At 32.4% G+C, this 24615-nt stretch overlaps 1 protein-coding gene across 24 annotated transcripts in view; it reads right to left on the bottom strand.

Annotated features, from left to right (window-relative positions):
- Positions 1 to 24615, bottom strand: part of LOC129808208 (disks large 1 tumor suppressor protein) — a 158061-nt gene that overhangs the window by 2655 nt on the left and 130791 nt on the right. For 11 of the 24 annotated variants that reach the window (XM_055857996.1, XM_055858000.1, XM_055857995.1 and 8 more), the window contains 7 exons: positions 18884 to 19502; positions 14875 to 14977; positions 14242 to 14283; positions 13891 to 13935; positions 2992 to 3141; positions 2615 to 2897; positions 2438 to 2529 (listed from right to left, as the gene is read on the bottom strand). In XM_055857996.1, coding sequence (XP_055713971.1) covers positions 2438 to 2529; positions 2615 to 2897; positions 2992 to 3141; positions 13891 to 13935; positions 14242 to 14283; positions 14875 to 14977; positions 18884 to 19502 — 1334 coding nt within the window. Of the gene's footprint in view, positions 1 to 2437; positions 2530 to 2614; positions 2898 to 2991; positions 3142 to 8350; positions 8432 to 13890; positions 13936 to 14241; positions 14284 to 14874; positions 14978 to 18883; positions 19503 to 24615 lie in introns of all 24 variants that reach the window. The other 13 variants (XM_055857998.1, XM_055858002.1, XM_055857997.1 and 10 more) reach the window with 3 other exon arrangements.

Here is a 24615-nt window from a genome sequence, read left to right as displayed (position 1 = left end):
TTCCTAAAAGTGATTAAATATGGCGTGGAATTTTCATAGAGAATTTCCACACAAAAAAAAACATCCACAAACAAATGGACTATAAGTGCCAATTGGCAACTTGGAACTTGGAGAGTATTTATCTATCAGACGAACACTCAGCTGTTCTACTTTTGAGTTAAAAATATTGCTACCATGTCGTTCATTTGAGTATATCTCGCTCGCAAGAATTATAGCGTTAGGGCGAAAAATAATTGCGGAATTTTCGCGTTTACCTCCATGCAGTCTTGGCCGGAAAGATATCAGAAAATACTCAGAATAAATATTCAATGGAAATGTAGTTTCAATTTCCATGGAATGCTCTTAGATAATTGCAAGAAAATACTCCGGATTTTTTTCAAGGAAATCCACGCGAAAAAAAGCTGATAATTCCGCAGAATGCCAAGCGGAATATTAGCGTTTATTTCCTCGGCAACTCACGCAAAAAAATAGGAGAAACATTCCATGGATTTTTCCGTTACTGTGAAACTTTGCGGCCGATCGCCTACAGGGTCAATCTATGAGTGTCAATACATTGTAAACCCAAAATTTGGGCCCGATCTGATGAGTCCGGATTTCATATAGGACAACAAAAGCTGACATTGTAAATAATCTTAGCTAAAAACTATTACGGACATCTCCTCTTTTAAAATCTTTAAAATCAATTGTTTGCTGTTGGTCATTTAAGTTTCACGGTGGTCTGCAAGTCCTAAAAGTGATCGCGTTAATTTCTCATACTATAGGCATCTCAAATCAATGAGTACAATACATTTTGCAAAAAAAATTGTGTATGAAAATTTGATTAAAAAAGTGGTACCGTGTACGTAACAATTTTTACAAAAACTTGCTTCTACGCTAATCCGAAATTCGAATATTTTATGTACGAATTGTTTGATCATCCGTCATTTTTATATAGATTTGACCTCCAGCGACATCTATATCTGTCGGGAAACGTGAATAAATTTCAGAATTTTTAGTCTAGAATTATTGAAAGGTCATTAGGTCAAGTAAACGTTGAAGTTGTAGGAGATTGTTGATTAGAAAGAAAAGATCTTGGAATTATGTAGAGTAAAATGAGGTAATTTGGAACCATTTACAATTTGGGACACTTGAGATTTTCTCAGTGTTTCATATGATCAAGGAGAAAACAAAGACCACAAAATAGAAGAAAAAGAAGTTTAAGAAGAAAAGGAACAGATTTTTTCCTTTTGAACCTCTAAAACACTGAGAAAATCTCAAATGTCCCAAATTGTAAATGATTCCAAATTACCTCATTTTACCCTGTTCCCTTTACGCTGTCTGTTTTCAGAGCTTTTCACCCGACTTGTATAAGTTTATGAAGCATTTCCATTGAGAAAAAATTCAGGTTTTTGTAATTCTCAATTCACACAAAAGCTCGCAAAAAATCCATTTTTGAATCCGAATATTTCTCGCTGACATTTGTTTATTTTGATCTAGTTTCTTGGTAAAAATGAATGGAAACAATCGAATCGTGAAATCACTGCTAAAGGATAAATCTAATCATTTGGTACGCAAATTGAAGCAAAGAAAGAGATAATGGCTCTGGCACACCTTTTAGATTAGGAAAATGTCATTAGATCAAAATTTACATGCTTTTCTTCCTTAAAAGTTTAGCATAAATGTCTATCGTACTCTTTTACACTCTTCTTCTTTTTTTGAATATCACACCAAATTAAATTTAGTTCAGTCCAATTTTGAGTTAGAAAGAGTAGGATAGACTCATGCAAATCTCTTGAGAAAGAAACGAATGCGAATTTCGATTTCATGAAATTTTATCGATCTAAAAGACGGAGGCATAAAGAAAAGAATTTCTAACCACTACAAGTGAGAAAACAAGTGATTTCCAAGAAGTAAATGTCGAAGGCTTCTATAGAGCAAAGACATTTACTTTTTGGTCAGGTAAAAGCACGACAGCGGATGAAATCTTGCAAAAGTTTCAGTCAAACTCAAGAAAAAATTAATTTTCTGAGTAATTCTGTCAGGGTCTCCCTAAGTCTATGGGATGGTTTGTTTCTGAGATAAATTTTGTGCACCTGCAGTTATAATCCTTCTAAGTGTGTCCTGGCTAAATAGAAATTTTTTCTCATGATCCGTAAAGGGTTAAGTTGTAGAGCGCTTGCTCTATGATGCAACTGTTCCGAGTTCGAATTTAATATACATCACCAGAATTTTTTTTAGCATTTCTCACCTAAGATTCTCGAATCGCATCTATTAACTGTTTGCGAGAAAACCTTGTACTTCAATTATTATTATTATTATTATTTGGGATTGTTTTAAAAAATTAATCTAAATTAAACTTAGGTTTTCATGGTAGATTTTGCATTGTGAAGAATATAACTAGATTTTGAGACATATTCATAAAACCATCTTCGTGATAAATAGAATTTATTTAGCTTACCTGTAAAATATTCGCCAAATTCTTGCTCCATCTTCAAAGCTCTCTCGAAGGTTTTCTTCGCTTGCTCTTCAGTCATTCGTCGATTAATTTCCCTAATTATTGCAAAAAGAAATTATGTTAAATCAAATAAGAGTATCCTTAAAACTGAAAGATAAAATCAGAGAGAAAATTACTTACATAATTGAATCAATGGATTTGGGCTTTATGAATATTGCAATTGGATATAATTGAGCAACTTGAAGGCGCTTTATTGCATTGCCGGAAACATCGAGGATACAGTGCTTTCCCTTTTCTGCCACTTCACGGACACTCGCCACCGATGTTCCGTACAGATTGTCATTGTACTGTCCTGCCTCAATGAACAAGTGATTCTGAATATCTCTCTCCATTTGCTCACGTGATGATACAAAATGATAATCACGCCCATCAACTTCGTAGTCTCTCTTCGGTCGTGTTGTATCTATTATTCCCGAATAATACAATTATAGAAAAATTACCCCATTGTGAGCCAAAAGGGACAATATATGTCTAAAGAAATCTGAGAGACAACTCACGTGGAACACAGGAGCCAAATTTGTCAGGAAACTCAGAAATTAAATCATCATTGATGCGATCCTTGAGAGGACCCAAAATAATCACGGGTCTTGCGTAATTTATAGAAAGGCGCTGTACTGGTTCATAAGACAAAACATTCTCCTCTGTGGCTGCAATTGGACAAATTTTGCAAAGAAAATCCATTGTAATAGTCACATCAGGAAAATACTCCATCAACTTCTACATTTTTGAAAATTGTACATTAGAAAAGATTAGCAAAGAATTTTTGTTTTCTTTAAAGGATTGGGATTGTTTGTTAAGACTGCAAAGTTGCAGTATATTTTACAGAAGAAATATTTCATTGAATTCAGAAGATTATTTTTTTTCTTCAATTTGCAAGAAAAGATTTTAGATAGAAAAGCCAGTTTCACAAGGGACAAAACATTCAAAGAGAGATAGGTGGGGAAATAGACAGAAATTGATAGGGAAGAAAACATAATGAAAACTTTCAAAGATATCTTATTTTAAGTGTTTATATTTTAAAATAAAATATCCTAATTTTCATAAAAGCTAGAACAAATGGATCAAATATTTTAATTTTCGCTTAAAAAAGAAATCTCGCTTCGCGAGAAATATTCAAAATACATTGAAGTGGCAATTAAAGAATCACATCTACCATACGCAGTCTAGTTTCATCACTGCACAAATCAGAAAGTAGTAATCACACCTATTGTAATCCTTCTGTTTTCTTTAACGCCTCGAATCTGTCTTACAGAACATTTTTTGAACATCAGAGATTCTTAGAATTACCAGTGATTAATTTAAAGTAAAATGTGGAAAATTCCGCTTGAAAACAAAGCAAATTGAATGAAAAATTCTCAAAACGCACCGCATGGGCAATGAAAGAATCACACCTACCATAAGCAGATTCAGTCTTAATGTTTGATTTGACAGAAGTGAAATAAAAACATCTGATGAAGTCTCATTTTGATGGGGAAGTGCGTTTTTTCCTTCGAGATTTTAGTGAAAATTATTTTATATTTCGAAATTTTCTTGTGAATTTATTTAGTGGGATCTCTGATGACTCAAATATCCCGAACGGTGTCCACAGTGTGACCCAAAACAGTGAAGAATTCTCAAATACGGTTGTCAGTAATTTTGACAAATGTTATTACGAAGTTGCAAAATTCAATTTTCCTGAGCTGCAAGGGTGGTAATTTTTATGAATTTTCCTTCAAGCAAAAGATTTTCACGGTAGATATTAACCCTAATATACCCTCTACAACTTGGAATAGTTGCTTTTTCGAAAAGACACTTGCAGTGTGCAAAAATGCATCAAATTTACACATCAGAATTACGATTTTAGGTCCATTTTTTATTTTTGCCTTTTGGACCTAGGAAAAAAGGCCCAGGCTCCCAAGTTTGTCAGGAAATGTGAGCTGTTGGATTGGTTATTGGACTATATGACCATGGATAATATTCATTTAGTAACTTGGAAAAAAATCAACTTTTACGAAGCTGCAACATTACGAAGGTGCAAAACCCTACCCTATATATATTTTTTTGTCTGTTAAAGTTGATCACTTCCTTAACTGATCGATAAATACCCCCGTCTACCCTACCCTTGGTGTGGGTCTTCTTCAGTGGGACGAGAAAATATTCTTATTTGGAAAAGGAATGACACTGCTCTCAGACGGAGAAGGGAGAAGTGATGGGAGATCACAACAAACCAGGAGTGTGAGCCTCTGCAGTGTTTCATAATCCACTGCGAAGAAGAGTTCAGCTACATAGGTTATTATGAGTATAACCTTTAACTAAGAGTAGTCTATTATTTTGTGGCGTGAGCTCACGATACCTGCGAAGCGTTCGCAGAGTACAATAAACTATTTGGTTAATGTGAGAAATGTGGTCTGACAAGCAGAAGGACGAATTGAAGATGGTGTCGAGATTGCGTGCTTTCTCAACAAACGGAATGGATTCTCTGTAAATTGTGAGTGGTGTAATCGGATCACACAACGGTCTTTTAGATATTAAAAGGCTTCTGACTTTTTAGAGTTTAAATGAAGGCCATTTTGAATCGCCCAAGACTCAGTGCGAGCTAAAACCATGTTTAGGTGGTCAAAGGTCGCTCTTGAAATACCTGGGTTCAGAAATAGAATTGGTAAATTTCAAGAAATTTCATGAATTTCCGCCTTAAGTAGGTAGCGACTGCTGTGAAATTTCTGAAATTTTACCATCTGTATTCAGAAAACACTTACAGGTCATCTGCATATAGGTGGTAAGAGCAACCGAGTAAGAAAGACGGAAGGTCATTGAAAAACAAGGAGAAGAGAAAAAAGTGGGCCCAATAGCGACCCCTGAGCCACGCCACAAAGAAAACTTGCAGGCTCAGACAGGCGGCCACCCGTTCTGACTCTCTGAATGAGTCCACTGAAGTAAAACGTAATCAGAAATACGACAGGAGAAGCGAAATTGAATTTATCGTACAGTTTGAAAAAGAGGAGGTCATGAGGGCTGCTATCGAAAGCTTTGGAAAAATCTAAAAGAAGTAATAATAATAATAATGCTGGCACAACATTCCATGAAGGAACTAGGCCTTCCTGTAAGGGGATTTCTGGACATGCATTATTATTTTTTTCTTGTACGGAATGAGATTGTCAGTCCCATTCCCGTGGAATCAAGTGCAGTGAAGCTCTCTGAATGCAATCCGAACACCTTTAACGCCAGAAAAATTCCTGGTGACCCAAAGGGGATTCAAACCCGGGACACTTGCATCATAGAGCGCAGTGCTCACTTGACACACTTGACCCATTGAGTGCCCATCTAGAAGTAGCACGACAAATTTACGATTATCCAGAAATTGGGCAATATCATGTTGGACACGGAAGAAAGGGAGGAACCTCCACGCGTATTTAGGACTTTCATCGGAACTAAATCGGTGCTCCTAGACAGTCCCCGGTGAATGACTGATCCTTCCACCACGAGGCAAAAAATTTAGTGTTGAAAGAACACGTGAATACCTCAAGCACAAAGCAAGTGAAAACTCGCGGATTCTCTCTTGCGGTAGTGACGGTAATGACGGCCAGTCCTGAAAAGGTCCATTTCAGGACTGGCCCTCATTTCAATGAATATGGAGGGCCTGTCGATGAGCAAAGAAGATCTTCTTTGTGATGTTTGACTCGACACGATTAATAATAACGTTGGATACGAAGTAGCGCAGAAGTAATACTGTGTCCAGCACGAAATCCTGACTGACATCAAGAAGACGCGCAAAGTCTAAATAAGAAGTGATCTGCTCTAGAAGTAAAGCCTCAAAAACTTTAGAAAGGACTAATTTTATTGGTCTTTAGTCCGATAGACTCATTGGGTTACCAACTTCGGTTATATCTTCGAATAATTTGTAGTTCTGACCGTTCTGACCAATCAAAGAAAACGACGCGACAAAAAAAGATGCATGGCTTCATTAGACTCCAATTTCCAAATATTTGATCCATTTGAACATTAATGAATACGAAACCATTCCTGAAATTCCTTAAAGCTTAACACATAATCCATCTGAAAACAGATTTTTAACAACTAGAAAAATTAACTACATTTATACGAAATTCAGTAAAACAAAACTAATTTTTGTGATATATTCACTTAGTTTAATGGTCTAAATGAAGTAATTGTGCAAAGATGAAAATTCACATTAAAAAAAAAACATTTTCAAGAAATTTTTCTAAACTAAAGCCTAAGGAACAATGCAAATTGTATTTATTTTAGCAGAAAATTGCTAAATTACTTCTAAGGGAAAAACTAATTTATAAAATTTTGCAGTAAAACAGAATTATATTGTGCAGTATGACTAATTTTAAATAATTATAAAAACATATCAAACTGTGGAAATTGCTCTCTCGACTAACTTTTTTCTTTTACCAACTAAAAGAAAATGCATTACATAGAAAAAAAAATCGAATATCCACCTTCATTTCACAAAATTATTAATATATAGAATTTTTTACAGAGAAAAACAATTTTAAAAAAAATCAAAAGGGAAGATTCTCATCATTCGTGGGGGGAAGTGTGAAGGAATTAAAGAAAAAATCCAAACGAATTATTGAAAATTTAATACTTCTATTGCCATAAATTCCACATTAATTTATTCTTTTGCATTTATGGGCAATTAGAAGTATGGAAAGTTTTTTGTTTTTATTTAATTAAAGAAATCAATCATTTCAAAAACCTAAACTATATATAGAAAAAGAAGCATTAGTCAAGCAATTTAAAATCACTTTCTCTAATTTATTCACTTTCAGTTTCTTATCAGTTTGGCTTTAGATTTGAGGTCGTGTAGCTTTTTAAATAATTTGTTTTTAGTTATTTATTTCATTGACAAAATTAAATTAAGATAACGAAAAGAAGCCACTACAACTATAGGTGTCAAATCATTTAAAAAAATAAATTTTACTAATTTATTTTCTCTACTTTTTTTTGTTATTTAGCTGGTGATTAGTTTAGCGCATAAATTTGTTTATTAGTCTTTTTTTCTGTTGATATTACTAAATTTATCTGTGTGGAAGCTTTGCTCGTCTCTTTCACTGTTTTTTTTCTGTGTATTTTGTGAAGGTTTTGCGTGAAAAATAAAATTAATAAAAAAGCAATAAATAGGCCATTTGTTGGGAAATACAGGGTTAAAATTAAATTTAACCTTTATAAATTTTCTTTAGTTCTAATTAAGGAGCGTTTGTTTTTTTGGTTCTAAGAGGATTGTAGCACAAAATAAGGAAGACGAAAAACACAGAGCAAAGTAAAAGAATTATTGTCTTCCATTTACTCTTTCTTATTGTAAAAAAAATGTTGCGAGGGAAGACGCAAAACACATTTTAAGTGATTTTATATTAATTTTTGTAATGTTTTCTCGTGTTTAAATAGTGTCTATCGCTAAATCCTTTTCTAATTACTTTATTATGAATATTAGTGATCCAATTATTTTGTAAATTGGTCCCAATTCATTTATTAAATTATTGTCAACTTGAGTATTCTTACTTTTTTTTGATGTTTAGTGTTATACCTCTATAATAAAAATTCAAATATTGTTTTTAAACTAAACAAAAAAAAAACAAGTATGTAAATAAAGTTTTTAACCTAATTAAAAAAAAACAGAAAACAAAATTTACCTAACTCAGAATCAAAATTTAAATTAAAAGAATCCGAAACTAATAAATTAACCAAAAAAAAATTTAGAAAAATGATATTTTTGAGCCATTTTTCTACGAGAACCTTTTAGAATTTATCTCAGTTTTATTTTTTAAATTATATTTTAAAATTTGTTTCGTTATTATCTCTGTTGAGAAACTGTTTCTTTTGTTGTGGATTGAGATTTCTTGCATGACTTACGATAGTCAGCATCACTATTCTCCAGGTAGATTAGCGTAATCTGCTCCATATCGGGTAACTCCACTCTGTAGATTATCTCGCCTTTGGTATCATCATCACCCACAAAATTAATAGCAAAAAATTTGGTTTTTATGCTTCTTCCATCATTCAGTTTTAAAACAAAAGTAAAAAGGACAAAATCAAACTGAATTATTATTATTTTTTTCTTTTATAAATCTAAAAAAATTTCAATCTAATTTAATCTCATAATAAAAATCAACAAATAAATTTAAACTTAAATTGCAATAAAATTTCAATGAAGAGTGATAATGAAATTTATCAAGTTATCAAGAAAATAAAACTAATCTCTTATAAACAAAGATGTTAACTAATAATTTTCTCTTTCAAGTTTTCCAAAAATAAAGTTAAAAATAAAAACACAAGAAACCATAAAAAGTATATTAATGAAATTTGTTTTGCATTCTTCAAAGCATTTCAAAAAATATACAATAATAATATAAAAAGTTTTTGTTTTAGATTAAGATTCAAGAATAACAAACAAATAATTATTAAATATCTTGAGAGAAAAAAAAATTAAACTGAAAGAGAAAATAAAGAAAAGTAATCTTTAATGAGATTCTCTAAAAGTGAAGACGAAAGAAAAATAAAACAATCATAAAAAAAATGAATAATAAATTCTTCTGAAGTAAAAATGACGCCGAGATGAAGAGTGGAATATGTTGGATATGAGGGAGCATTTTTCACTTGTTCTTATTTGTCTTTTCTCAATGTTTCATTTTATCAAACATTTCATCACTTTTTCTGTATCTTTTATCACTGTCCAATTCATCATCGCAATGCAGTTCTTTTTTTTTAACATTTATAAAATTTTTATTTTTCAAACTATTCTACAAATTTCTTCTCTCTTCTCAATAAATATTTAAAAAATATTCTTGATATAAAACATTAAGTAACACCTAAACATCAATTAATCAACATTAAGGAGTAAAAAGGTAGCATATTGATATAAAATTTCAAAATACTCTGTAAATTTTTACTTTTCCCATTAAACTAGCTAGATATAGAATATAAGAAAATTTTTTGCCACATTTCTTTTTTTTCTTTTTAACCGTTATTTGTGAGATGAGAATCATGTAAAAATGCTATTAAAATGAAATGATTAAAAAATGCAAATTATCTTTCGACAACAAACATTTTCACCAATTTCAGTTCCCAAAAAGAAATCTCAATAAATATTTGCATTTTCTCTTTAGCACAGTGACCATATATGTATATATATATTTATATATAGACAAATAAACAAATCACAATGAATTAAATAATACAATGTAAATCAATAAGAATAATTCTTTACACTCTGTCAATGATTACAAGAAAATAAAATCAATGTAATGAAAAATCCAAATAACCTCTAGACTAACTTAGCCAAGATTGTTATTACAAATTTTAGGTTATGTTGAGTCTAACCTCAAAAAAATCTAAAACGTTTCAAATTATATAGTGCCACAGTTTAAACTGTTAAAGGGACAAATAAATTCTTATTAGACTCTTTTGTAACCCTACAAATATAACCGATAAATTCCAACATTTTTGAAGCAATATCAAACTTTTCCTAAGACATTGTTGTCGGTTGATACGGATATTTAACAAGTTTCAACCAGTCAAAACGTTAAAAATTACAAAATGCGAGATTAATGATAATAGTATGTTTTTGTTCATTTACTTACACACTAAAACCGAACTACTTATCATCTAAAACTGAAATTTCCAGATATAACCTCTACCTCGTCCAGATTAATCTGAATATCTTGTAAGCTGATCATGCTACAGTTAAGGAATTCCAGAGTTCTCTCAAAATTTACGACTTCATGAGGATATCTAGAATTCTCTCAATACATAAAGATTTCCCAAGTTTTGCAGGTTACCAAAAATCTATGAGTTTTCAAGGTTTGTTCAAGATTTGTATTCTGGGTCATTAGGAAACGCAATTTTCGGTCTTCAGAGATTCCCAATAAAAAAAATTATCTTTAGGCGTTTCTTTTCCTCTTTCTCTTGAGTTCCTTCCAAGCCCTCCAGAATCATATTCTTTTTAGATTTCCTCGAAATTGGCTTAAACTTTTTAAATGATTTTCGGATGTTTTGAAGGTAACCCAGGTGACCATTTTATTCATACATATCTTTATATATGTATGAGTATACTGATCGGTATACTCGACATTTTGAATTATTGAAGGTAAAAGTTTAACCACTTTGGAGGATTCATTTTTCAACCGACTTGCTGAAACTAGGATTTTTTGGAAAGGTATTGAAATTACCAATCTGGCTACGACAGTCTTCATCGGTATTGTGTTAGTCTAGTACTTTGTTTGAATTTTGAAAGAATTTGATTAATGTCCGAGGCAGATATCAAACAGTAATAGATACCGACTTCCGGTCTTTGAACCCCCCCCCATTAAGTAGACATTATCTCGACTGGAAAATTCGCCATTTTGTGTTATTGAAGGTCAAAGTTCAACCACTTTAAAGGACTCATTTTTCAACCAATTTGCTTAAATTTTAGAGCCCCAGTCAGTTATGAATTGGTTAAGTAATCGTAATTGAATTATTTTTCTCGAAAATTCCTTTTTATTTGTCCGTAAGCATGTTACTATAATATCATAAAATGCACCTCAATTGTACGTATACCATCTCGCAACCCCGCCGAGAGTAAGCAATTGCAGTGCATAAAGCAATAAGTTAAGGTCGGGTAGCAAGTTAAGCAGACCATGTTGCCTCTAATAGTTTGGTAGAGCACTAGTTTAGTTAACGAGAAGAGTCCAGTTCGATCCTCGGTGGAGGTAGGAATTTTTGCTGTCTCTACTATGGAGAAAACTGGATGGTTTGAGTGTCACTTATTCTGATTTGACGACTTTTTTTGAGATTATTTTTCTTTATTGGAATTCTCACTTTTGATCTACGATTTTTTTTGGAATGTTATTCGCAAGCCTTAAACGTGGTTTTCCCCCAATAAAAAATAAATTAAATCTATGAGAACGTTTTTATACCACTTGCCCAATATTCGTCAAAATCGGTGTAAAAATTGACAAACAGGGATGGAATGATAACTTTTCGACATTATCGAATCGATAGTATCGATAAATCTATATTTGTTAGATTAAGTGAGTGTCGGCTTTTTATGGATTGTGGGGCCATTCATTGCTACATTCTTAAAAGAATGAGACTGTTGATAAACGTCTATATTAGGAAGTGCAGCTATCGTTTAAATTTTTAAAAATCGACAGTCGATAGTATCGAAAATAAGTTATCACGTCACCCCAGGATTTCGTCGAAATACAAGTTTTTATCGTATTTTCTTTAGCCTACCAAACGTCCGTTTCTTGACAAATATTCTACGACTCTCAGTAAAAAAAACTTTAAAAATGATTAAAAACATATACAGTAGAGTCTCGCTATAGGCCATCGCTCTATAGTCCACAATTTATCGACCGTTGATTTCAAAACACTGATTTTAAGTTAGGTTATGTTTTTTAGTATGCGACATGCATAATTATTTTAATATTTTTGGCAAACTTTATTAAGTAGTTGTGATAATTGTGATCCACAATGAAGAGAGCAAGGACAAGTACCACAATCGCAAAGAAAGTGGAAGCCGTCGAGCAATTTCAATACTAAAAATCGTTGATAATTTTAAAAAATTACATGGACTATAGTGCGACCCAAGTGACAAATTTGAAACCAAATATGGACTATAGCGAGACTCTACTGTACAGATACAGTTCTCATTAGATATGTTTTAGAAGTTGCTTAGACGGATACTTCGTCTATGTACTATAATGACCTTGAATAATTCCTTTTATTTGTTTTTCAAGGTCAAAAGTAATATTGTTCTATAAAGCGTATTTTTAACTGACTGAAAAAAGTGTAAGTTCATTAGAAAGGTCTTTGAATCCCTGATATATACAGTTTTCAAACAGATATAAAACTTTTTCTTTGACTCGTAATGAGTCAAAACGAGCTAAAGTACATATGGCAATTAGTTAAGATCAATGACAAAGACAATCAAAGCAGGTGCCCCCATCGATCAGTGATTAGAACATTCGTCTAGACAGTGAAAGGACCCCAGTTCAAGCCTGAATGGAAGCATTTTTTTTTACTATTTTTACTTGGATGAAATTCGGGGAGTTGGGTATCACTCGTTATGATTGTCGCCTCTCTGTGTACAAACACTAAAACTCTTGGGATTATTTACCAGACGAACAGAAGTTTGTTGAAAAATCCTCATAATAAATAGAACCAGATAGAAAATGATATTCGTTTATGATCCCAGGGATAATTTTTGTCCAAAATCCAAATAAATTGTTCGAGCAATCCGTAAAGGAAATGTGAATAGCCACTTTTTGTTTTTCAGGTTAAACCTAAAGGTTTATTTGTCCTATCAATCCGCGATACAATAAATTGATAGTTAGATCGAGTTCTTTTGAGCTTTTTATAATATTAAAAACGTTGCCTTTAGAGGTTAGAACCCCAACATAATCAAACTTTTTCATAATAACATTCTAGGCTAAATAAGATATATATCAACCCAAATTGCTCTTATTGAATTATTTTAATGGATATATTTTTAATCAATATATAATATAAAAAATACACAAAAGCGGCGCAAGTACAAAAAAGCTTAAAAATCGTGTTTATCAGTCGATTTTTCTTGTTGTTGTTCAAACGTGAGGTAAATATATATATTGTGAAGTAAAATAATTTCAGCAATTTATCATTTACGCTTTTTTTTATTAAATAAAAGATTAAAAATTGATTTTTTATTGCTTGCAAAAGCACAAGAAAAATAAGTTTTAGATTTACTTGATAGAGAAGACATAAGAGTTAATATATACTTAAGTTTAAAATGCAGAATTGAAAGACAAAATTAAACTTTTTTGTTGGGCAAAAGCTTAATTTTGCAATAGAACTGAAGATTTTTTTTATTATTGTTTTATATATGCTTGTAAATCGACCAATTTCTTTTTGTTTTAAATATTAATGCACTTTCGACCACAATGATAAAAACAAATACCGAATTAAAACTTATCAACAAAGAAAATAATAAAAGAAAAATTATGTAAAATCAAATATTAACAATTTCTAGTGACCAACAAATAAGCACATAGAGAGATAGAAGATAGATAGATTAAATAGATAGAATAATAGAAAAATATTATAAATATTTAATGTAATAAGATAAAAAAATATATAAGAAAAAATTCTGAAAATTTTCCTATCGAAAAGAAATTCAAGAATTATTTTTTAAACTATTTTTTTTACAAATTAAAGTTTAAACTGAAAGAATTTCTCGATGATGAGAAATTGTTTTGAAAAAAAAATTGAGAAACAAAAAAAGGGGGGAAACGAAAATAAAAATGATAAATTGATATTATAATAAAAATTAATGGATAATTCACTGTTAAACTTGAGGCATAGACAATTATCATAGAGATAGTTATGTTATGATAAACATTTATAAATAGAAAAAGTATTCATAAACATACCTCCTTCAGCATTAGCGTCATCCTGAGTGTAGCACAACATAAAAGCTGCAAAGAAAAAGACAAGAAAAACTCACATCAACAATCCATTGAGAAAATTAAAGCAAAAATTAAAAATTCCCAAAATATATTTCATTGCATTCTTCTAACAGGGAAAAATTCTCTGAAGAGAAATTATTATTCTTTTTTTAAAATATTCAAATAAATTCTCTCAAAAGTAGAAAAATTCTATTTGAGAAACCAAGAAACGTTAGAAAAAGAGAAAAAGTAACCACAAATATATAATGAGAAGATGAATGAGCTGAGAAGAAATAGAAAAAGAAAAAAACAAAAAATAATGTGAATGAAACTTACGTTGCTGATCTGCATCAATGTCTGGAGTTGCATTGCCATTTGCTACAATAATAAAGAGAAAGAAAAAAACAAATAGAAAAACCAAATGCAAAAGAAAAAGAAGAAAATTTTCAAGTCATTCCAGAATTTTCTTTCTTCAATTTTTTTTTCACTTCTTTCAGGGCCTAAAAGAAATAATAATTTCTAATAGAACAAGCATTGAAAATCCCCTGAAAATTGACTTTTGAAAATATTTAGGGGACGGGTTTCAGGCTTTGCAGATACTCTGGCTTCGAACAGTTCATATTTTTCCGATTTTCCTCTATTGAATCCGACTTTTTTTTCAGGAAATGTGTGACTTAAGGCTAGCTTAAGACTGGAAAATTTGAAGTGTTCGAAGCCAGAGTGTGTGCGAAGCCTGCGATCTTCCCCTATCAATTATAGTTTTTTTTGGTATTCCAATTAATTTGACGAAATGTAGAGAGAAAATTTGTGCAAAAAATAAGCGAGGAAAATCATTACCATTCCAAAAGTGAAGTTTTCTTTTAACTAAAAATTCTCTTGAAATTCAAACAATGTCATGCTAAATAAAATTTGGTGCAAGGAAAGAAAAGATACAGAGGATTTTTTTTTGTTTTGGAGGAATATACTTACGTTCTTGATCAGATCCATCTTCATTCTTGTCGTCTTTGCTCTTCATAAATGGGAATTTTCTTGAGAATGAGAAATTCTTCTTTTTGCGATCGAGTGTTGATTGCTACAAAAATTCAAAGGTTCAGTTAGAAAAAGGGAATTCCACAAAACACAGACAAATTCTTCTTCTGCCCAGCAAACGCCCTAATATCGAAATATCTTTTGTAAAATTTATAGTTTACGATTTTTATATCTGAAAAGACTTTTTAGAAGTTTTCGAAAAAGAAAATCGTGATGAAATGATCGATATTGGATAAACAATTGAATCGATCTCATTGAGGCTATTTACACCGCCGCATTAGATTGGGATTGAACTGTTCCAAAATTGGATTTCGGATCATTAAGTCTCAATCTAAGGCTGCAATCTAAATGGTTTCATTGAGGTCATTTAGACTGTCGCATTAGATTCAGATAGAATTGTCCCAAAATCCGATTTTGGGACAATTGTAAAGACACGTGTTGGTAATAAAAGGGACAGATAATCCTAACCGGCTTATGTAGGTGAGATTCTTAACGTGAGCTAGCTCGGAGTGCATGCAAATTCGATTTAGAGCTGAAGTTGGGAGACGCCATTCAGTTATCTTGAATCAAATTCGTGAAATTATGCAAATTTTGTATTTAAACCAAAATATCAAGGATTTGGATGAACTGACAGAAAAGTGATATATGGGTGAAATGTAGACCAGAATGTTCTCTATAATTTTCCCATAGAACATGATCTCATCGATTACTCAGAAGCCAAGATAAGCGAGGTTTTTTGTTTCTTAACTCGTTTTTTCATCCAGAGTGCCCCAAGTGTTCATTTGTTGAGCTTCAACTATTTCAAAGAATTGTTGTATTTTCTGGGACTTTCCATTTAAAACCCTATTTTAAGTGTCTTTGTGGAGTAGAGGCAGTCAAATTGGCATCTGAGTGATTTCAAAGCGTTATTATAGGAAAAATCAATTTTTTCACACTTAAACGGCAAAATCGGAGTGATAGCGTAGTCTGAGCGGAAAATGATGTATGGACGAAATGTAGAGACAAATGTCCTCTACAATTATGTCGAAGTAATCATCAAAATCGGTTCAGAGACAGTCGAGATAATTGAGGTTATGTGATATTGAAATTGGTTTTTCGACTGTGGCGCCCCTGGTGTTGGTCCCACGAAGTTCAAATATTCTAGAAAGTTGTAGCATTTGGTGAGATCTTTCGTTTAAGCCCTCATTCATCAAAATCGGTCACATAGAACCGGAGATATGATTTTTTGAATTTCGTGAACTTTGACCCCTCATATCTCCGGTTCTATTGAAACCACAGCGCACATACGCACCATTTTGGAAACGTCCTAGACTGGACTACAACATACTAAAATTTCATTAACTTGCACAATGCCGTTTTTGAGAAAAGTGACTTTGAATTTCGATGAATTTTAACGCTATCACAGCGCCACCTGTGGTGACTTTTTGAACTTCCATTTGAAAGTGCTCATCGAGACGAAACCAAAAAGGTAAAATTTAGGTCGCTATGTTAATTAGAACCGGAGATAGAGGCCGGTCAATGTTCGAACTTTGACCCCTTATAGCTCGGGTCAGGGGTTATGGATCGACTTAAGGTTTTTTTTGTTTGATAGGTATAATCAACGGCTACAACATACTAAAATTTCAGCCCGATGCACAATGGAATTTTTGAGTTATTTAACTTTTAAGATTTAAAAATTTTCTTTTTAAAAAAAGCGCCCCTAGCGGTGGTTTTATGAACTTGCGATGTTAGAAGGGGAAGTGGAATTTCACGAGAGCTTTCCAAAAAGCCCTCACTTTTTAAATTCTGACAATTAGAACCGGAGTTATGGCCATTTTAAGAAATTTTTTTTGGACCCTTATAGCTCGGGTCAGGGGGGTCAGGGGACCTTAAGTTTGGTATTGATGGAAAGCTCTAAGGCCCAGCTATAACATACTAAAATTTGAGTCCGCTGAATGCCATAGGGGCGGAGCTATTGAGAAAACAAAAAAAGGGGGGTCTTCAAAATGGCGGAAGGAGGGGTGGGGGGTGGGGGGTCTATGCACGAAGTTGCAATTTTCACCCGATATATAACCTTTGCCGAAAACCGCAAGTCGATATCTTTTTTAGTTTAGGAGCTATTAAGCTCCAAAGAGCGGCCGGGAACGTAAATTAGCCACATATATATTCGTGATCAGGAAGTGATGAAACACATTTTGGCCAAGTTTGAGCTCGATCGGACGACATGAAATTTTGTTAGGATTATAGTAGGTGAGATTGTTAAGAATCTCACCTAATACAATACAATACAATTCAATCTCAATCCAATGCGGCGGTGTAAATGGCCTCATTGAAACTCGAAAACTATTTGTAACTCATATTCCAAATACCAATGAGTAATGTTCGAAAAAAATATTAATGTAATTCGAATTATTAATAAAGATGTTTGAAAAATATTCGATAAACAAAGAGATTAATAGTCATTTTTAAAACATCTTCATATTCGAAAATTCTTTGAGACTTAAAATTTTCGGAAATATTTTCGTTAAAAATTGTGTTCAAAAAATAATCTTCAAAAAAGTAAGAGTTATTAATCATTATTCCCGATACTGTAAAATCGTTCAGGATTTTTGAAGATTTGAAACAATTTTATAAGTCCAATATTGAAAACTAAAAATGCATCAGCATATTTCGAAATTGTGTTCTATTTGCGGAAAATTCATTTGTCAAGTTATTAACAACAACCTTCTTAATTGATTGAATTTGTAATTCATAAATTTGTAAATCTCTATAAATCTTGGCATATATGAACTGTGATTCAGTGTTTCTGCCCTTTACCTGATGAGATCGGTCGTGGCAATTCGGCGGCAGACGCAACCAAACAATAATTGAGGAGAAATATATGTGAATTGAATTGTATTGAATTTGATATAATATTCGAAAATCACTTTTAATTTTCTACTAATTAAAAAAAAGTCGACCTTTGTTGGTTATTTCAATTATCGCTATTCGAAATAGCTTATTGGAAGTTCAATGTCGAAATATAAAAATAAAAAATAAATTGAGAAATATTATTTTATTTGTAAATTCTAACACGTGTCGGAATATTCTATGTTATTTCTTATCTCTCAAAATTCGAAAGAAGTTTATGATAACATTATATCGAAAAATAAAAAAAGGCATCAGTAGACTTCGAAACATGATTTCATGTGCGAAAAGTCTACGTGCAGGAAGTTATTTGAAAATTAGTTGTGATTTTATTGATACTTCAAGAGTATCTCGATAGGTTACCCCAATAACCGATATTCAAATTCGAAATAGCCTAATAATAGTTCCATATCTAAAAATATAAAGACATTAGTAGATTGAGAAATATTGAGAAAACATACACGTGTCGAAATCTTCGAAAATATTTGTGATCTCTCGAAATTCGAAAAAACTTTATGATAATCTAATATCGAAAATTTAAAAAGAAAATCAGTATATTCCGAAATATTACTTGACGTATAAAAAGTTTCCTTGCCGGAAGATATTCAAAAAAAAAAAAAAACAATCTCTAAATTGCATTGCATTCTCTCTCGATTTTCGAAAGAAATTTATAATAAACGAATATCGAAAAATTTGCATACAAACAAAAAATTTATGTATCGAAAACTATTTTTTATTTCGAAAATTAATTGTGGTTTCATGAACACTGGTTATTCGAAATATTGTAAATAACTTATAATTTTTTGATATTCGAAAGAACTTTACGATAGACTAATATCGAAAAATATCTAATACAAGAGAATTGTTCGAAAGATGTTTAAAAGATATTTTTGGTACCTAGAATGAATTTTATTTGCGATCTTTCGATGTTCGAAAAATACCCTTAAGATTTTCGAACATTACTTTCACTTTCGAAGTCATGTTTAAAACAATAAAAATAAATGTTGCTGAGCAGAAGAAAAACAAAATGTTAAATGGTGGGAAAGAGAGAGGTGATAATCACCTTATCTAGATTATTAGTGGGATGTCCCTGGAATTTGACACTTCTATCCCTGGCGCGCATTTTTCGCTCCCACCGCCTCTTGGACGGCACAATGCCGATGCCTTCCTCTTCTCCGTCACCCAGCACGCGCCTGGCCTGCCACCACTCATCATCGGATGCATTGGTTACATGCAGTACATCACCATGCTTAAAGGGTAATCCGCGCGATGGCAGACCATCATCGCGATTGGGATCATAGTCAAAGAGCGCCCTCACGTACAGTGAGCGCTTCTGTGACGTCCTCAGCAGCGTCCCTGTGCCAGCATTAATGGCCGCCTGTTGCTTCAGCTCATGTATGCGAGCCTCGAAGCGATTGTAATCCTCAGGACGATACTGAGCCACCAGGGTGACATTGGGGCCAGAATTTTTGAGGGCCTGAGCGGCTTCCTCGTGCGTGGCATTGCGCAAATTTACCCCATTTACACTCAACAACTGATCACCACGCTTCAGCTCACCACCCACATCAGCCGGCCCACCAGCCAGAATAAATGACACATAAATACCTTGTCCATCCTCACCGCCAACAATATTGAAGCCGAGACCCTGAGGTCCTTTGCCGATTTGAATTGTTCGCACTTCCCTAAATATTCACCAAGATAAAACAATCAATCAAGATCTGCTAATGAAATCTCCGTGAAAGAGAGAGAGAGACAATTGTTTTCTTAAAATAATATTCACTGCTGACGTTGAATGTTGTGATAGTATGCAATTAATTGTGATAATTAAGAGTTTCAAAAGCTATTCTAAAATTCAAATGAGTCATTTTATTGAAAAGAATTCTTGGATTAATTAGTAAATAATACTTGCTAATAGCAGTTAATTGAATATAAGACAGTGGGAATCATAAATCGTACAATATTTTGAGGTTAGATATTTGTTCTAACCTAACCTAACTAAAAATATATTCTAAAGAAACTTAGGTCAAGTACGACTACTTTTAGATTTTGTCAAGAATTTTCTATCAAATAAAAATAGCATTGACAAAAATAAGGAGTGAAAGGTATGTTATTACGTTTTGTCCATTCAGAAGGTCACTTATTATATCCCTTACATCCGTTGACAAGGTGACCTAGGAAAGACTAGGGCAGATTTAGTCAGGGGTAGAGTTAGACAGTGGATATTATAGTTTTCCATAAAAAAAATATATTGAGCAAAGTACTATTTATTCAGAGTAATTAACTCTCTCATTATTCATTTAAATATTATTCAATCAGATTCAAACATATTTTACATAACTTTTAAACAAAGAAAAGTTTCGTTCGGTGTCTAATACTGCCCCGACTTAAAAATTAAGCCTTAAATTAAGGTTTTTTATATCAAAGTTTTAAACTCGTTATAGAAAAAAAGGTTCAGAACAATTTTTAATTACAGTAGACTCTCGCTAATTCGGCTCTTTTAGGATCGGGCTACTTTTTAATTCGGGTAGCAGTAAAATTTGAAAACAGTTTGCTGACATTTTTTAAGTTTTTGAATAAAGCAAATATGCTCAAATTCGACATGGTTGGTCGTAATTGTGGTGTGATTTTGCATTATTAATAGGTTTTCAAGAGATTTACAATAAATATGAGTATGTAACCTTAATAAGAGTATGCAGATGAACCAAAGATTGTTGCATTTCAAACAGTTTTACGCCTGAATTTCTTTATAATTTGGGTGACATTTCGGTCCCAAATGCCTGAATTTGAGAGAGTCTACTGTAATATTTTTCCAATTTCGGTGAATTTTACAACTGAATTCTTGAGAATTATGAATTGAGAACAGTTTCTAGCGCTATCTTGCGAGTTTTTTTTAGACAACGGGGCTATAGTAACTCAAAGGACAAAGTTGAATGTTAGTGAATTTCTAACAATTTATTTATTTTCATTTCGTACCAAAAATGTATTTAAGTAAAAAAAAATTATGCGAAATAGAAAATTATACTTCAGCTTTTCTAATCCTTAAAGCTTGGAAAAAAGCTCACTCATGAACACAAATATCTTGGGGACATTTGCTTTTTTTTTGGCTTTTTTCTAAAATATTTTAAATAAAAATGAGGAAAAGCATCCGTACAATGTATCAAATGCACTAAAGCAAACTGCTTGATGTGCAAATTAAAGAGATAGTGATACAGATAGATCCACACTTTGTCTGTTTTTTTTCGGTTGAACGGTACTCTGGACAAATCGTACTTCAGACACCGGAACTTTTTCGGTACTAAACTTTTTCTAGATGTCATCTGGTAGATAGATAGGCAATATTTGGTTTGGACTTTTTGTTCGAAAACAGCTCACCGGTCAGCATATTTTTGCTGATCGATTTAGCAAAAATGTGTTGAAAATGCTGCTTTTTTCAGCTAACTCTGCTCGCTTGGAGATGATTATTTTGTCAATAAACAGTAACACCGAAATATAATATATTTCAATTTCGAATTTTCGATGGTTAAGTTTAAATTTTTCTGGAGGGCCTATTTCTTAACCGATTTGGCAAAATTTAGATTTTTTATAAAGATCTTGAAATCTCCAACCCGGCTGCATCAATTTCAATCTATGGTAAAGCGCTCACAATTGATTTATCATTTTTTAATATATATTTTTTACCGGTGGCAGCCATAATCCCGAAAGCCAAAATCCCGAAAGCCAAAATCCCGAACGCCAAAATCCCGAAAAGGCCAAAATCCCGAAAGCCAAAATCCCGAAAGCCAAAATCCCGAATTTTAAAAATACTGAAATTGATAAAATTATGTGGAGGAAAATGTTTATAATAATTTTCCAAGACACAGAAGATTTCCCTTTGCCTCCAGCAAGCGCGGGTGCAATCGTGGGAAGCTATGACACTTTTAAGAATTCGGGATTGTGGCTTTCGAGATTTTGACCCATTCGGGATTTTGGCTTTCGGGATTTTGGCGTTCGGGATTTTGACCGGGACCCATTTTTTACATGTCCGAAAACTTGTTACCGGGTTAGAGGTCAAACGGTAAGAGATATCAATTTCTGGTCTTCGTTCATATGAAGTTGAAGGTTTTTCCATAAATTTCTCAACAAATCAATTTGAACGTTTTTGATCAAACTGTCTCAAAGTGAATATTCTTGTAATTATTTTGATATTCCACTAAATATAATTAAAGTTTTTGAACGATTTACACCAATTGTCGTAAATATCCGTTTTTATCGTTCTTGGCCTTAACCGGTTATATAATTAAAATAACTGAAATTTTTTACATTTTAACAAATATTAAAGTAGAGAACAAAATTGCATGCTTATTTTGTAATTCAACGCACTTATAATTATTATTGTTTTGATTTGGCGAAAAAAGCTTATACGGGTTTCAGACCTAAGGCTTAGCCAAATGGCTTAACTGCTCTAATTTCTTATCAATCGATTTTTTGAAAAAAAAAATTAACTCATAATTTTATTATTAAAAAAAACTGACCTAGGGTAAGTGTGCCAAATTTCGGCATAGTTGCATGCAAGCGCCAAAGTCTCAAGTTTGAAATGTAATATCTTTAATAGAAACTGTTTTTTTCATTCCTTCTACTTTATGAGTGTTGCTTAGAACCTTGTAGACAGTTTATCGTCTGTATTTACTTCAAAATTATCCTTAATACACTTAAAATAAATAAAAATGTAGACATAGTTTTGGTGCCCTATTTCGGCCACCTTCATTCTCATAGTTCCTTGCCCTTCGGGAATTCTTCCAATATCTTTTTCATGTCATTTCGTTAGTCGAAGCTACATTTTTTGTTATTCTTTTGCATTGTATAATCTCCAGAGTATGTAGAAACTAAAAATTCATGGAAATTTGAGGAACAAAAAAGGTGGCCGGAATTGCAAGCTGGCCGAAATTTGACACACTTACCCTATTAAGCTCTCAAAATGCAATGAAATTGCACGCTATTAAGGATTTTGAGATCTTCGGGAACTGTGCTAAACCTCTAGTCTAAAGACCGCTTTACCCTACCTATACTATTTCCTTAAGAGACCAGTAATTCAAAATTAATAAAAATCCACACACGCCCCTGTAATTCCGAATGAGCGAAATATTGAGTAGTCCAGTCAATACCAAGTCTTGCACTTTTTATAGTCACCACTGTAAATCATCCAAGAAAGTGAATAAAACAAAGCCCTGACTAACTCATTATTTTTTTCACTCGCTTCAAATAAAATAAAAAAGTTTGTAGCTTCAAATTCATCAATAAAAATAATAGTGACACAGGAAATTGTTAAAATTGCTGTAAAAAAACACTACGATATACCGTAGTTTTGTTTGATAAAGCTCTCAATTTCATTGGATAATATTTCTATTTCAACAAAATCATTTTGTTTCTATTGACTGAATTCCACAGAAAAAAAGCACTCTGTACCAAGTGTTGAGAATAGTAATTGTCCATGTCGTGGAATTTATAAACAATTTAAATACTGTTTCTAATAATAATAATAAAAATACACAGAGCACCTTATCACAACACATCAACTTCTTGGCAATGATTTTTTTATTGACTCTACTACCCACTTCACTTGATTTCTGCTAAATTGAATGCACGTCAACATTTCTTTAAGGAGCTTTTGCAAGCCAAATTAAACTTCAAGATTGCGGCAAAATTAACATTTTTCTATTTAGCACAAAATATCCAATGTATCCTCAATGGTTGAACTCAACTCTGGTCAAAAATATAAACTTCACGCAACATTTTCCAGCGCGTTTGTGACCAAAAATGAAATGTACCGCTTGATGAGTGAAAGAGAGAAATTCAACAATTAACACAATTGGAATATCATTTCTCCCACTCTCTTTAAAAGCCACAACACTTGGTTTTTTTTTCTTCCTAAGCTTGAAATTTCAAAATAAAAAAAACTTTTATTTTTTGAGAGCCCTCTTCTGGGATATCCAAGTGAGAGAATGAAGAAAAAAAAATTCGGAATATAGCAAAAATTCCACACACGCTAGAGTTGAACAGACGAACGATTAAAAAAAAAGAAGTCAATTTCAATGCAAAGTCAGACCTCGTACTCTTTCACTCACGGCTAAAATACACACTCAGTTTAAAATATTATATATTCCCCATATGGCCCCAAAACTAAAATAAAAAAATACTCTCTCACATGCTTCCATCTCTCCATCACTCCCTCCATGGAAGCTCCCCCATTCATGCTCTCCTCTCTTATGAAATATTCAAAAAAGAGGTACTAATAAGCTCGTATCAGTTTGTGGGAGTTAGTGATTCTATCATTTCAAATTCTTTTCGTGATCTAACTTGATTTTGAAGTGAGATTTTAGTAATTTCATTAATAAAATTAATCAATTAATTAATGGAGGGTTCTCGGAAACTCGAAGTCAATATCTCCAACGTCTCCAACCGTGTAGCCTTTATTTATGAGGCATTTCAATTTTAATTGATTATCTCGAGAACTGGAAGAATAGACACCTCAATCTTTACATCTATTAGAAGCCTACTAAGTCCCATCCCAAATAAACTCAAGTTAATATTCGAGAATATTAAACCTGTAAAATTTAGCAGTGAAAATGTATCCCAAACTGTCATGCACTAATGGTTACGGATCATCTATTACAGATCTCTTGCATAAATTTCTTTACCTAATCCTTTACCGTCATATTTTAAAGACTAAGGGCAGAATCACATTGACAATAAAATGCTCGCCGTAGCCTCACTGTATTGCGTAAATTTACGCATTTTCATTACAATTCTTACGCAAAT

This window comes from Phlebotomus papatasi, chromosome 3 (genome assembly GCF_024763615.1).
Source record: "Phlebotomus papatasi isolate M1 chromosome 3, Ppap_2.1, whole genome shotgun sequence".
Classification (NCBI taxonomy): domain Eukaryota; kingdom Metazoa; phylum Arthropoda; class Insecta; order Diptera; family Psychodidae; genus Phlebotomus; species Phlebotomus papatasi.
This window is presented reverse-complemented; position numbering and strand designations above follow the sequence as displayed.